At 47.6% G+C, this 12,846-nt stretch overlaps 2 protein-coding genes and 1 pseudogene across 2 annotated transcripts; 2 read left to right on the forward strand and 1 right to left on the reverse strand.

The window, feature by feature from the left end:
• Positions 1–285: 285 nt before the first annotated feature.
• On the forward strand, positions 286–2,366 carry LOC123138305 (universal stress protein PHOS34). The gene is made up of 4 exons (XM_044558255.1): positions 286–677; positions 779–882; positions 997–1,115; positions 1,913–2,366. The coding sequence occupies exons 1-4, from the start codon at positions 488–490 to the stop codon at positions 1,986–1,988; spliced, it is 489 nt and encodes a 162-aa protein (XP_044414190.1). The 5' UTR covers positions 286–487; the 3' UTR covers positions 1,989–2,366.
• A 1,612-nt stretch (positions 2,367–3,978) lies between these two features.
• On the forward strand, positions 3,979–5,785 carry LOC123138306 (peptidyl-prolyl cis-trans isomerase FKBP12). Its single transcript, XM_044558256.1, has 5 exons — positions 3,979–4,182; positions 4,495–4,528; positions 4,764–4,825; positions 5,203–5,255; positions 5,550–5,785. Exons 1-5 carry the CDS (start codon positions 3,990–3,992, stop codon positions 5,649–5,651), a joined length of 444 nt encoding a protein of 147 aa, XP_044414191.1. The 5' UTR covers positions 3,979–3,989; the 3' UTR covers positions 5,652–5,785.
• An 897-nt stretch (positions 5,786–6,682) lies between these two features.
• LOC123140207 (uncharacterized) lies at positions 6,683–6,859 on the reverse strand (annotated as a pseudogene).
• Positions 6,860–12,846: the final 5,987 nt, after the last annotated feature.

Below are 12,846 nucleotides of genomic sequence, written 5' to 3' on the forward strand. Positions count from 1 at the left end.
TTGCGATAGATACCATGCAGAAGGACAAATATGGTTTGTGCAATCGCAATGCATTAATCGGTGCACTAGGCACGTATATATAAGTACAGAGGGGGCCGCAACCTCGACTATACAGAGGAAACAGGAGATGAATTCAATACAAAATATACCCGTACACAATATACTCAACAGGACCAAACAAAACCATCTCTTCTTCCATCCATAAAAAAGAACATGACTTTTTCTCCAAACTTGCAGAACCGCGGCTGAAACCTCTCGAAACGCATACCGGATGCGGCTCGCCGCCAGACTGTCACCATTACTACTAGGCAAGTGTCGCCCTCTACAGCCGAAGCTGGCGCCGCGAAGGCTTCTTTAATCCCGTGAAGAAACACAAGAAGGGGCAAGAAGGGAGGAGGCAGCACGCAATCAGCCAGCTCTCGCACTCTACGCTTCTCAATTGACCCGATCGAGGAGTCGCCCAGGCCGAGCGAAGGGGCAGGCAGCCATGGCCACCGCCAGCCTGTCCAGCGTGGTGGTGGCGGTCGACGGCAGCGAGGAGAGCATGAAGGCGCTGCGCTGGGCGCTCGACAGCCTGCGCCTCCGCCCCGACGGCGCGCTCGTCGTGCTCCACGTCCAGCCGCCGCCCGGCATCGCCGCGGGGCTCAACCCCGGCCCCATCCCCTTCGGCGGCCCCAGTAAGCAGCCTCGCACTTCCCATCTCGCGCGCTTTCTACCTACCTCTTGTCCGCTATCCTGCTGACTGCTTCTTCGGTGGGTCGCGGCCGTCGTTGCTCAGGTGTGGCGGAGGTGCCGGCGTTCACGCAGGCCATCGAGTCGCACCAGCGGCGGATCACGGATGCCATCCTGCAGCACGCGCTCAAGATTTGCTCCGATAAGAATGTAAGGGGACGATTAAACGAGGCGTCTCTGTGCCGATTGCTGAATTCTACCCTTCCCCCGGCCGCTCGTGCTTAATTCGTGCTTAAATTGGGTCGGATTCTTGGTCCGTTGAAGGTGGAGGTGAAGACGCAGGTGGTGGTGGGGGATCCCAAGGAGAAGATCTGCGAGGTGGCGGCCGAGCTCAAGGCCGATCTGCTCGTCATGGGGTGCCGTGCTTTTGGGCCTGTCAAGAGGTAACTGAAATACTAGCACCGTTTCCTGTGCTTTGGTTAGCTGAATTTCTAATTGTTCTGACGCTGGCTTGCTGCGTGTGACCAAATACGAACTGCAAAGTAAATTGTGGTTTCTGAATTCAGTTTTCTTGCCAGTACAACACCTGTGGTGAAATTCGTTTGTTCCAAAATCCAAATTCGACTGAAGATATCACTTGTGTTCACTGCAATGCTATAGTATTTGGGCAAAACTGGGTTATCAGAAAATTGTGCTATTGTATGAACATCATTTTGCGTATGAATCTGATACAGTGTAAAGCATATGTTACATCTACTCCCGCAGACATGAGACTGTATAGACAATTTCTCTTGATCGGTAACGCGTTTCTTTCACTTGTTTGTGCCTTGACATGCATTTTTCTTTCCATATATAGAACTGAATGCCGCAGATAGAACTGTTCAGTCTGTCTTAGTAGCTACTGCAACCAACTTGCATTGCTTCATGGAAATCTCTCACGGTTCTACTTTTACAGCCGAAATTGATAATGGGTCTGATGGCAAATGATTCAAATCCTACTTATCTGGAACTGCATCTTCACATTCTTTAGTGCAGCCATGTTAGTAGTACTGTAGTATCCTTCTAGATCGGTTCATCTAACGAACCTTTTTTTTTGCGGGGAGTTCATCTTGTAATCTACTACAGTATTGATGCATTTTGATCATGCAGTTTCTAGGACAATTGCCTGCCTGCTTGTCTAATAGGCATCACCTTTCGTGTATGAAAGACACAAGCTAAGCTGATTCCTTTGATTGAACAGGATGTTCTTGGGTAGTGTGAGCAACTACTGCATCAACAGCGTCGGCTGCCCCGTCGTCGTGATCAAGGGCACCTGACCCATCCTCCACCCAACAAACATTCGTTATTGCTTTCCACACCATGTTTTTTGAGGTTGCTACTGTGTTGTGTGTACTCCTGTGCAAAGCCACTGCATGCTTCCAATACTATGCATGGCTTATGTTATCATTCATGTTGTTTGTTAGTGCTTGGTTGGATGAGGCCGAAGAACTGCTCTGTACATTCTGTGCATGGAAATTGCCAAATTGGTTGTGGGATCCGTGGAAATAAGTCTGCACAGCGTGCACGCTGTTTTGTAAATTGATCATTGCTGTATATTATCAGCTAAAACACGGTGCCATGGGGCACATGGTTTTGTACAAAAGATTGGTATGCAGGGCTTGCAAGTTGCAAGAATCCCTGGTTCCCTTGTCCGATCTGATCTGGTTTGGCCACTGCACGTGCATATGCATGTTTTTCCCCGTGGTTTAGAGGTTTATCTTGTTCCTCCCCAGTCCGTTCCGTCCCCACCCACCAGGCCACCGGTCTCCTTCGTTGCTTCCACTCGTTCTCCCCGTATCTTCCTCTTATCCGTGCCACCTGCATTCCTGCTTGAGATGGGGGGCAGAGCTGCTGCTGCTGGGCGGCAAGGTGTCCGCCGGCGGCGCGGCAGGATCTGGCGCCGTCGCCGCGTCCTCGGCGGGAGCTGGACGCTGCGTGGCCGGCCGGCGGCGACTCGCGCCGGTGCAGCCGGCGGCGCTGCAATGGCAGCATAGTAGTATGTGACCCGCCGGTTTGGCAACAACTTTTTTAGCACAAGACAATTTAACAAATTGCAGATGCATTCATTCAATTAAAATGGAATAGATGTACTATCTCGTTGAAGCGATGTTCTTAGTGTTTTTAGTTCGCTGTATTTTCCGGTTAGCTATATTGTGCTTTGGTTTTCCAAACATAACAACAACTTTTTCATGCTAAATTTCAACAATATTTTGTAAACTAAGCTTAGTGCAACACAGTTCAACAATGATCTAAATGTAAAACCAGCACACCATACGCTCATATTATAGAGATACAATGTTGATTGAGGTGTATGTTTGACATGGCTTCTAATTCTTGACTATCATCGTTAGTCGTCTTCCATTTGGTAATTTACATTTTTAACACACAAATGAGCTAATTTATGTTTTAAGTTGCGTTTGGTATTATGTCGATTATAGACAACCTAAACCATAAAACGTCTATTCTACTACAACGCATACCATTTTTTTAATGTGCAAGAAAACTATTTGAAATTGTATAACACAGTTCAATATCCACGGACTATGTCGAGTCTAGAATAGATCTCTTAAAAATAGGCTTGTCACCTCACGTTGCAATTGCCCCGCGTCTTATTGAATTAGCAAATAAATCATACTTTCTTTGGTATTCAATAATTACCCATTCAATTTATAGCTAAAATCCTTTTTTTTCAGTCATCTAAAATTCATTTTTGGTACGTAATAGCATACACAATGAAATGGATACATGACAGTGATCACGTATAAAAAATTGTGCTCACGGACAATCATCTAGTTTAGGGTAAACATATGTTTTTTCTACAAAATTACTTTTTTATGGGGACTCATATGTACAAGTATATGTTTCGAGTTCTTGTAAGACCTTGTGGCTTCTTTTAAATGAAACCGGAGCGATGTAACTCTTGTAACACCGTAATAAAGGGACATGGATCCTTTGATGTAGCTAACCATGCCTTTCCCTGTCTTTGGGTCGCTGACAAGTGGGCCCCATGCTTGGTGGGACCATGTGTCAGTGTCTCAATGGCAGGTTAGCCAACGTCAGGGGATCCTCATCCGTAATAAAGTGGGATGATTTGTTTAATTTTTTTTCGAAGAACCAGCTCTCTTTATAAAAAAAACATATGTACAAGGGTTTTTTCTTTCTTTGACGAGAAAGGATACAGGGGAAACTCTTGGGGGAAAAGCCGTGTGCACGTTGCAACGTGAGGTGATAAGAATATCCTTTTTATTTTTTGAGGGAAAGGTGATAAGAATATCCTGATGAAATTAGGTCACACTCGCACCCGCACCACCACCGATCAGAAGCCACCACGCCAACGCTGCGCCGCCGCCGAACTTTGGAGAGGAGACGCGGAGGACGGGAAGATGGGATTCGAGAAGGAGATCCTGAAAGCCGGCACCGGCCCCAAGCCCGTCAAGGGCCAGAAGGTCACCGTCCACTGCACCGGCTACGGTACGCCCCTTCCCTCCTCCTTCACCCCCCGAACCCCTCCTCTACTTCTTCTTTCTTTCCCCTGGATCCGTCGAGACGAACTTAGGGTTTAGCGCTCGATGCTTCCAGATCTACTAACCCTGGTGTCGATTAGGCGTTGGCTTTGACTAGATGTGAAATCTTGGTTCTGTAGCTGTCAGTCTAGATTCAGTTAGTGGTGCCAGTGTACCTTTACCCAGTTCTGGCTACCATTTCTAGTAGATTTTGTACTTCATGTTCTGTGCTGTTTAAGGGCTGGCTAACTTTTGTTTTCTTGCCATGTTGCTCATGCAGGGAAGGATGGTGATCTGTCTAAGAAGTTTTGGAGGTAAATCATGGCTAGTTTTCTTTGTTTTTCGTGATTCGCAGGCCATGGCTTTGCGCCAGCGCTGTGAACGTTGTGAACAAACGCAGCATTTATGTTTCCGTGTTTTGTGTCTAAAATCTTTCACCGGGAAGGATTGTGCTACTATGCCTTGCAAACCATATCTCTCGGATGCAACTTTGCAGAAAAAATTTCTCATTTTGGAAATTTATCTGATGGTGTTATGTTCGTTTTTCAGTACCAAGGACCCTGGGCAGCAGCCATTCTCTTTCAACATTGGTCTGGGTTCAGTGATCAAAGGTAATCTCCCTTAAAATTAGTTTGGATTGCTGTTGATGCGTCAAAACACAAGCTCAATGCTCTTTGATTTGTGTTGCGGACTTGAGACCAATGGAGTATCTACTGAAAATCATGATATAGCTGCAAACATGCACTGTTTGCATTATCTGTCTATGTTATTTACTTCGTACCCTCGTTATATTTTCTCTTGTTGAAGTTCTCCTATAAAGTCTTGATTCATGCTGCTAACATCATAAGACCACCAAGTCATGTTTTCACTATTTACTTATAAAGTAGAGCCTACATTTTGATGACTTGTCCAGTATAATGCCACACATGTAGATTGTGCAAGTGAACTTTCGGAATTAACGTAACAGTAACTACTTCCTTGCTTACAGGATGGGATGAGGGAGTTATGGGCATGCAATTGGGTGAAGTCGCCCGTCTTACGGTATGTTTCTTGGGACATGTGCAATCAGTTTGATGTGTTTGCATGCTTGCTTGTGTGTGGCAATTTCTTCATTGATTCATTTGGCACTTAATTACTAGTCAATTTCCATTGCATTGGATTTTTCAAATGCATCTTGCGATGGCAGAAGTGTGTCTAAAACAGCTGAATTTGGATTAATGAGCCTTTCCAGTGCCATATCATATGCATGCCTAAGAAATTGTTTGCCAAATGAATCAGGTGCAGTGCACCGCAGATTATGCCTATGGGTCTGATATTCTAGTGTTTGTGTTGCAGTGCACCCCAGACTACGCTTATGGAACTGGTGGCTTTCCAGCCTGGGGAATTCAACCAAACTCCGTGCTGATATTCGAGATCGAAGTTCTTAGCGCCAAGTGATTCATGATGGATCCATAGGGCACTGCCGCATCGCCATGCCTCTCGATTACCAAAATAATTGTAATGCCACATCATGTTAAGTGCCACATTATGGTGAATGCATCGAGTGAAACTTCGGAACCCTATTATCCTTACCTGATCCTGGTACTAGAGCGTGTTTGGTTCGCACCCTGGGCTCCTTGCCTGGAAAATTTCAGTGCCTGGCGTCGGCCTGGTGAGGTCACCTTTTCCCGCGCCTGCCCCCTGGCATCGATGCGTTTGGTTCATCCAGGCATGGTGCGGCAGGCTAGCCGTGCTGCAGTGCTTCTGTGTCATTTAGCGATTAAAAAAAATCTTAAGTAAGAGCCAGGCATGGTGCGGCAGGCTAGCCGTGCTGCAGTGCTTCTGTGTCATTTAGCGATTAAAAAAATCTTAAGTAAGAGCCAGGCATGGTGCGGCACGGTCCAGGCGAAAGAAACAGGACGCCTGGGCCAGGCTAATCCCGCTGCCTGAGCTATGCATCTTTTTTTTAATTTTTTTATTCAACTTTACCAGGCTAATCACAGGCCTACGCCAGCCAGGCCAGGCATGCATTCTATCCCTCAGGACACGAACAGAACAAGTGCCAGACAGACTTCAGGGAGCGTCCAGGTCTGGGTGCCCTTGTCGCAAAATTTACGTTGAGGGGGTCAATTACCTGGGAGGGATCAAGAGATAGCGGTGGCGTGATCCTGGCCGAATCCTCCCTACGAGCCCAGCCAACAGTTTGTTCGCTCGTTCACATATTTTCCTCTCAATCATGTATAAGTTCGTCTAATTTGCTGTGAATTTTGTGGGTTTCTGAGTTCCAATGCCCAGAAAGATGCTAGAAGGGCCCGCCTAGATATCCCAACAAATTTCATTACTCACACAGAGAGTCACATTTTCCTGAAGTAAAAACAGAGTCTGGACGTGACCGTAACTGAAGCGCAGATGAAAAACCAGGATTACAAAGAGGATTTGGCAATAGCAAGTAGATCAAAATTCATTAAAATTTTAATTTTAAGAATTGGCAGGGGCCGCACGAACGCGTACCCCCCTCTACCGTTCGCCCCCTCTACCATAAATTACGACGTCCACTCTCCCATTTAGGGAGATGGTAGACCAACGCACTCACCAAGTGCAATGTGAGCCATTGATCTAGGCCACGGCCCTTCTTGATCGGCCGTCGACCCCGTTCAGGTAAGTATGTTGCAACGTTGCACCTAGAGCTCCTTATATAGGCGGCTCCCCTTCTCCTCCTCCCCTCGCTCGGCGAGGTGGTACTAAACTAAACCAGAGCGTCGAGGTCCAGCCGTGGGTGAACGGTCGTGGGCCTCAGTCTGCCTGTGCGAAACCCTTCAAACGGGCTAGGCTGGGCTGGGCTGGGCTGGGCTGAAAGATATGAGTCCACAAGTGGATTGTCAGGCCTCGTGGGCTAAGGTGCGACAACGTGTCCTCCCCGACTCTGTTTTCCGTCGGCGTCCACGACCTAGCGGGCGGCGGTGGCGGCGGAGTCCACCGTTTCCTCCGGCGATTAGTTCGCCGGAGTCCACCATTTCCTGCGTTCTGTCGGCTCTCCCCGGTAGAGCGGGAGTCTTCGAGGGCCCAAGGAGGCGCGGGGTGAGCTCGTATGGCGGAACCACCGGCGACAGGGGGAGGAAGTGGGGGTGCGAAGGAAGACAAGGAGAGGATGGCGGCGCAGTCTGGCCCTGTGGTCGAAGAGGAGAACCACCTGGGAGACGGTGGTAAGAAGGGGGCCGCGGGGAGTGGAGGTGGAAGCCAGGGGCGGGAGGGAGCAGAGGGGGAGTACCATGCTTGGGGACCTCCCGCAAGTCTTGAGGATAGATTTGAAGGTCTGCACCTGCGTGGAGAGGAGGAAGTTGAACTCGATTTCAATGCTGAATTTGAAGATCTAGTTAAGGACATTAGGTGGCTGGCGATATTCAGAGTTCATACAACTCGTCAGTTCAGCCATTCAGCTCTGTACAACGCGATGCGCACGGCATGGTCGTCGGCCCAACAAGCTATCTTCAAACCAAAGGGTCTCAACCTGTTCATTGCACAATTCAGTTATTTGGGGGATTGGAAGAGGGTGATGGACGGTGGCCCCTGGTTGTTTAGGAACGCGGCTGTTGTGATCCAGGAATATGACGGGTTTAGCAATGTTAATGACTACAAGCTGGATAAGATCCCAGTTTGGGCAAGAATTGAAGGGGTGCCGGAGGGTTTGATGCGGAAGAAAGAGCTAGCAGAGAAGGTAGCCCGCAAGGTGGGAGAACCGCCAATAACGGTGGTAGTGAATGAAGGCTTCATCAACACCTCTAAATTTCTTAGGGCCAGAGTGTTTCTTGATGTTCATGTGCCTCTGGTCAGGTTTGTGCCCATAACCTTGAAGGAGAGGAAAAAGTACCCAGTTTACTATGAAAAGCTTCCCGACTTTTGCTACTTTTGTGGCCTGATGGGGCACCAAGTGGAGGAGTGCGGGGATGGCGTTCACGATCCTACTGCTTGTGAATGGGGAGACTGGCTTCTGTGGAACTTTGAAAATACTTTGCCAAAACAGAATGGGGGGAGAGGAGGAGGCAGAGGTGGGGGAGATAGGGGAGGAAGTGTGTCAGGAGGGAGAGGAGGTTGGGGTCGAGGGAGCATGGCTCGTGGCAGCACCAAAAGTGATACAAATGAGGCCACTGAAATGGAGTATAGTACTCAAGATGTTAGATATGGTACTGACCCGGGACAGCGTGGAGCAAGGAAAAGGCTGGTTGGCCCGGATGGCATGGTCAATGCAAACGGGGCTGATGCAGTTCCTATTATGCCAGGCACTGTTGCTGGAAAAATTCTTTAGATTGAGGCAGCTCCAGCAGCGAATGACGCAAATGCAGGGACCCCTGGCAAGCAACCTATTGTAAAGAGGTGTAGGCAGGGAGATGATGGAGCTGATGGTGAAGTGGATCCTATAACTGAGGCGGCATCCCACGTGGATGGCCGCCAAACCCAATGAGAACCTTGTGCTGGAACTGTCGTGGGATTGGCGACCCCGCGACAGTTCATGAGCTCCGGGAGCTCATACAGGAGTGTGCGCCGTCGGTGCTTTGTATTGTGGAAACACAGTTATCAAAACAGCGTGTGGAAGGCCTGACGGCGATGTTAGGTTTTGAAGGTGGTTTTGCGGTGGCTAGTAGCGGGAGGAGTGGAGGCTTGGGTGTTTTCTGGAGGCATGGTTTGGACTTTAGAGTCAAGAACTTCTCAAGGTATTATATTGATGCTTGGGTAGCCGAACCGGGAAAGGAAGATTGGAGGCTGACGTGTTTCTATGGAGAGGCCAACAGATCACTTAGGCAAAATACTTGGAACACTATGGCTAGACTGCGAGGTGAATCAACCCTTCCATGGTTATGTATCGGGGATTTCAATGAAATTTTGAGGAGAAGAACAATTGGGGCCGAACGAGCGGGACAGTGCTCAAATGGAGGGATTTAGAGAGGCGGTGGATGTATGGGGTCTGGCTGATATTGGCTATGTGGGGCTTGACTGGACATTCGAAAAGAAGGTTCATGGGGGACAATTCTATCGTGTACGCCTTGACAGGGCACTTGCATCGCCAGACTGGAGTGCCATGTTCCCCTTTGCAACTCTTCGTCATCTTCAAGCAGCAAAGTCGGATCACTCTCCGATTGTTTTAGGTAATGATCTTGATGATGCAAACAACCGCATTGCAATAAAAAAACCTTTCCGTTATGAGCGCATGTGGGAGACCCACGATGATTTTTTTCCTCTGATTGATTGCTTGTGGTCAGCAGAAAAAGGAGAGACACTTTAGGAACTAAAATCGAAGTTGGAACAGCTTGCTGATTCCCTGGCAAGATGGGGATCCAAAACCTTTGGGTATGTTCGAGCTGAACTTAGAACTCTGAAGCGGCGGTTAGCTGAGCTGAGAGCTGATTCTTCGAGAAATGGACCATCACATGAGGAGATTAAAGTGCATGAAAGGATAGTGGAGCTGAACTTCCGGGAAGAAATCATGTGGAGGCAACGTTCCCGTATCCAATGGCTCGCTGAGGGTGACAGTAATACACAATTTTTTCACCAGAAAGCAACAATGAGAAAGAGGAGAAACCGTATATCTCAGCTAACAAGGGAAGATGGTACAGTTTGCTCTGATGAGGAGGAGATCAGAGGTATGGTAAGAGATTTTTATAAAAAATTATATGCTTCAGAGGGCACTGTAGGCATGGAGGAGGTGTTGTCACACATACCCAGAAAGGTGGATGAGGAGATGAATGATATGCTATGCGCTCCATACAAAGATTCGGAAGTCAAGGAAGCCCTTTTCCAAATGTTCCCAACCAAAGCACCGGGCCCTGATGGCTTCCCAGCGCATTTCTTTCAGAAAAATTGGGGTGTTTGTGGGGAGGAAGTAACCAAGGTAGTACTAAGAGTGCTTAATGGGGAAGAGTCTCCGGAGGTGGTTAACAGGACGTTTATCGTTATGATCCCTAAGGTATTGAATCCAACCACCTTATCATAGTTTCGACCGATTAGCATGTGCAATGTGATTTTCAAAATCATATCAAAAGTTCAGTCCAATCGGTTGAAGAGGATTTTACCAGAGATTATTTCACATGAGCAATCAGCGTTCGTACCGGGGCGATTGATCACCGACAATATCATAGCAGCTTATGAGTGTTTACATTTTATGAAACGCTCAAGAAGTAAGAAGAATTCACACTGCGCGTTAAAACTAGACATGATGAAGGCGTATGATCGCGTTGAGTGGAGGTACTTAGAAGCAGTTTTGGAGAAGCTTGGTTTCAGACGCTCTTGGGTGATGAAAATCATGGCGTGCGTATCAATGGTTTCTTTCTCGGTGCTTGTTAATGGTAACAGAACAGAGGAGTTTATACCAACCCGAGGAATCAGGCAGGGAGATCCAATCTCCCCATATTTATTTCTTCTGGCAGCGGAGGGTCTATCTTGCTTATTAAGGTCGAGGAGTAGCAATGAGCATGTGAGGGGCGTGGTGATTGCCCCAACCGCCCCTCCGGTTAATCATCTTTTATTCGCTGATGATTGTCTTCTTATGTTTAAGGCTAATACCGAGGGAGCAATTGTTATGAGAGACACCATTCAACAATATTGTGATGCATCGGGACAACGAATCAACCTTTCAAAATCAAGCATTTTCTTTGGTAAGGGTTGTTCGGAAGAGACTAGGAATGTGGTGAAAGGCATCCTCGAGGTCACCAATGAATCTCTTTCTGAGAAATATTTAGGGCCGCCGACCGAGGTTGGCAAGTCAACGAACAGGGCCTTCAAGTACATTAAAGACAGATTATGGGGTAAGATTCAAGGGTGGATTGAAAAGTGCTTGGCGGCTGCTGGAAAGGAGGTGCTCATAAAGTCTGTTGCCCAGGCCATAGCCACCTTCTCAATGTCATGTTTTCTGCTTCCAAGAGGGCTGTGTCAAAACATTGATACTATGATCAGAAAATTTTATTGGGGAAGCAAGGACGGAGAAAGAAAAGCTGCCTGGGTATCATGGGATGCCCTTACAATGCCTAAATACAGGGGTGGATTAGGCTTTCATGATACTCACTTGTTCAATCTTGCAATGGTAGCAAAACAGGCTTGGCGCCTCACTCAAGACACGAGTTCCTTGAGTGCCCGCCTATTGAAAGCAGTTTACTTTCCTTCTTGTGATGTACTTGATGCTGTTTTGGGGAATCATCCATCTAAAATTTGGCGAGCTATCATGAAAGGGAAGGAAGTTCTCAAGCAGGGACTTGTGAGGAGAATTGGTGACGGCAGGTCCACTAGTATATGGAATCATAACTGGATCCCGAGAGACCACATGCTGCGTACAGTACATCCTAGGTCTCCAAATCCGCCGGAGTTGGTGTCTGAGCTTATTAATGGAGTTGAGAGGTGCTGGAACCGGGCGACAGTCTTGCATCATCTGCAGCCCATTGATGCCTGTGAGATCCTAAATATTCCCCTGGCAACTATCCCTTCCGAGGATTGCTGGGCGTGGCAGTATGAACGAAATGGACATTTTTCAGTAAGATCATGTTACCGCATGCTAAAGGAGACAAAACAGAGGAGAGAGGACTGGCTAAACGGGAATGGAAGGAACTCGGATTACCAATCAAACAAGAAATAGTGGTGTAGGCTTTGGGGTGCAAAAATTCCAGCCAAACTGAAAAACTTTGTGTGGAGGCTCTCCCATAACTCTATACCGACAGAGGGAGTCAGACATCACAGACACATGGCAGAAAATGATGTCTGCAAAATATGCAATGGTGCTGTGGATAGCTGGAAGCATGCGCTGATAGAATGTCATATGGCGAAGTGTGTTTGGGCCATGGTTGATGAGGAGCTAGTCCAGCATATGGTAACGATTACCACTGATGATGCTCGATTATGGCTAGTGGAGCTACAAGGTACATCGAACGAAGAACAATTCATCAAGGCAGTGGTCACGTTGTGGTCGATATGGTGGGTGCGCAGGAAGGCCATACATGAAGAGCAGTACCAATCACCCCATTCAACACTTTGCTTCATAAATAGATTTATTGAGGATCTGTCTTTTATCCCTCAAAAGAAGCATTCTGTGCAACAGGTTAGCTCAAGAGCCAATGTACATGCAAAGAAATGGCTACCTCCCAGGTACGGTTGGGCGAAGGTGAATGTTGATGCTGCAATTTCTCGAAATGCCGAGATGGGAGCTGTGGCTGCTGTTTGCCGTGACTACACTGGCCTTTTCCTGGGAGCATCAGCGTTGGTGGTGGACAACCTGCATCCGGAAACCCTGGAGGCGATGGCCAGCAATGAGGGCCTCTCGTTGGCCCTCGATCTCAACATACAGAAAGTCCAGACAGACTGTGTGGCTACTGTCAATCACATCGGAGAGCCTTTTCTAGGCCCAAGTAAAGTTATCCTGGAGGAGATCAAGATGAAGCTTCAGATGTTTCCAGAATCTGAAGTCATCCACGAGAGACGTGATCATAATTTCGAAGCGTATATGCTTGCGAAAGCTGCTACTACTTTAGGCCCGGGACGCCATCTTTGGCTAACGGTAACCCCAAACATAATTTGTATTCCTATGACTGTTGAGTTTTAATATAGCAGCTTTCAGCCCTCAAAAAAAAAAAAAAAGGTGCGACAACGTTTTACTCCCTAAGAAAAAAGGCGTGCT

The sequence above is a fragment of the Triticum aestivum genome, chromosome 6B (genome assembly GCF_018294505.1).
Source record: "Triticum aestivum cultivar Chinese Spring chromosome 6B, IWGSC CS RefSeq v2.1, whole genome shotgun sequence".
In the NCBI taxonomy this organism is placed as follows: domain Eukaryota; kingdom Viridiplantae; phylum Streptophyta; class Magnoliopsida; order Poales; family Poaceae; genus Triticum; species Triticum aestivum.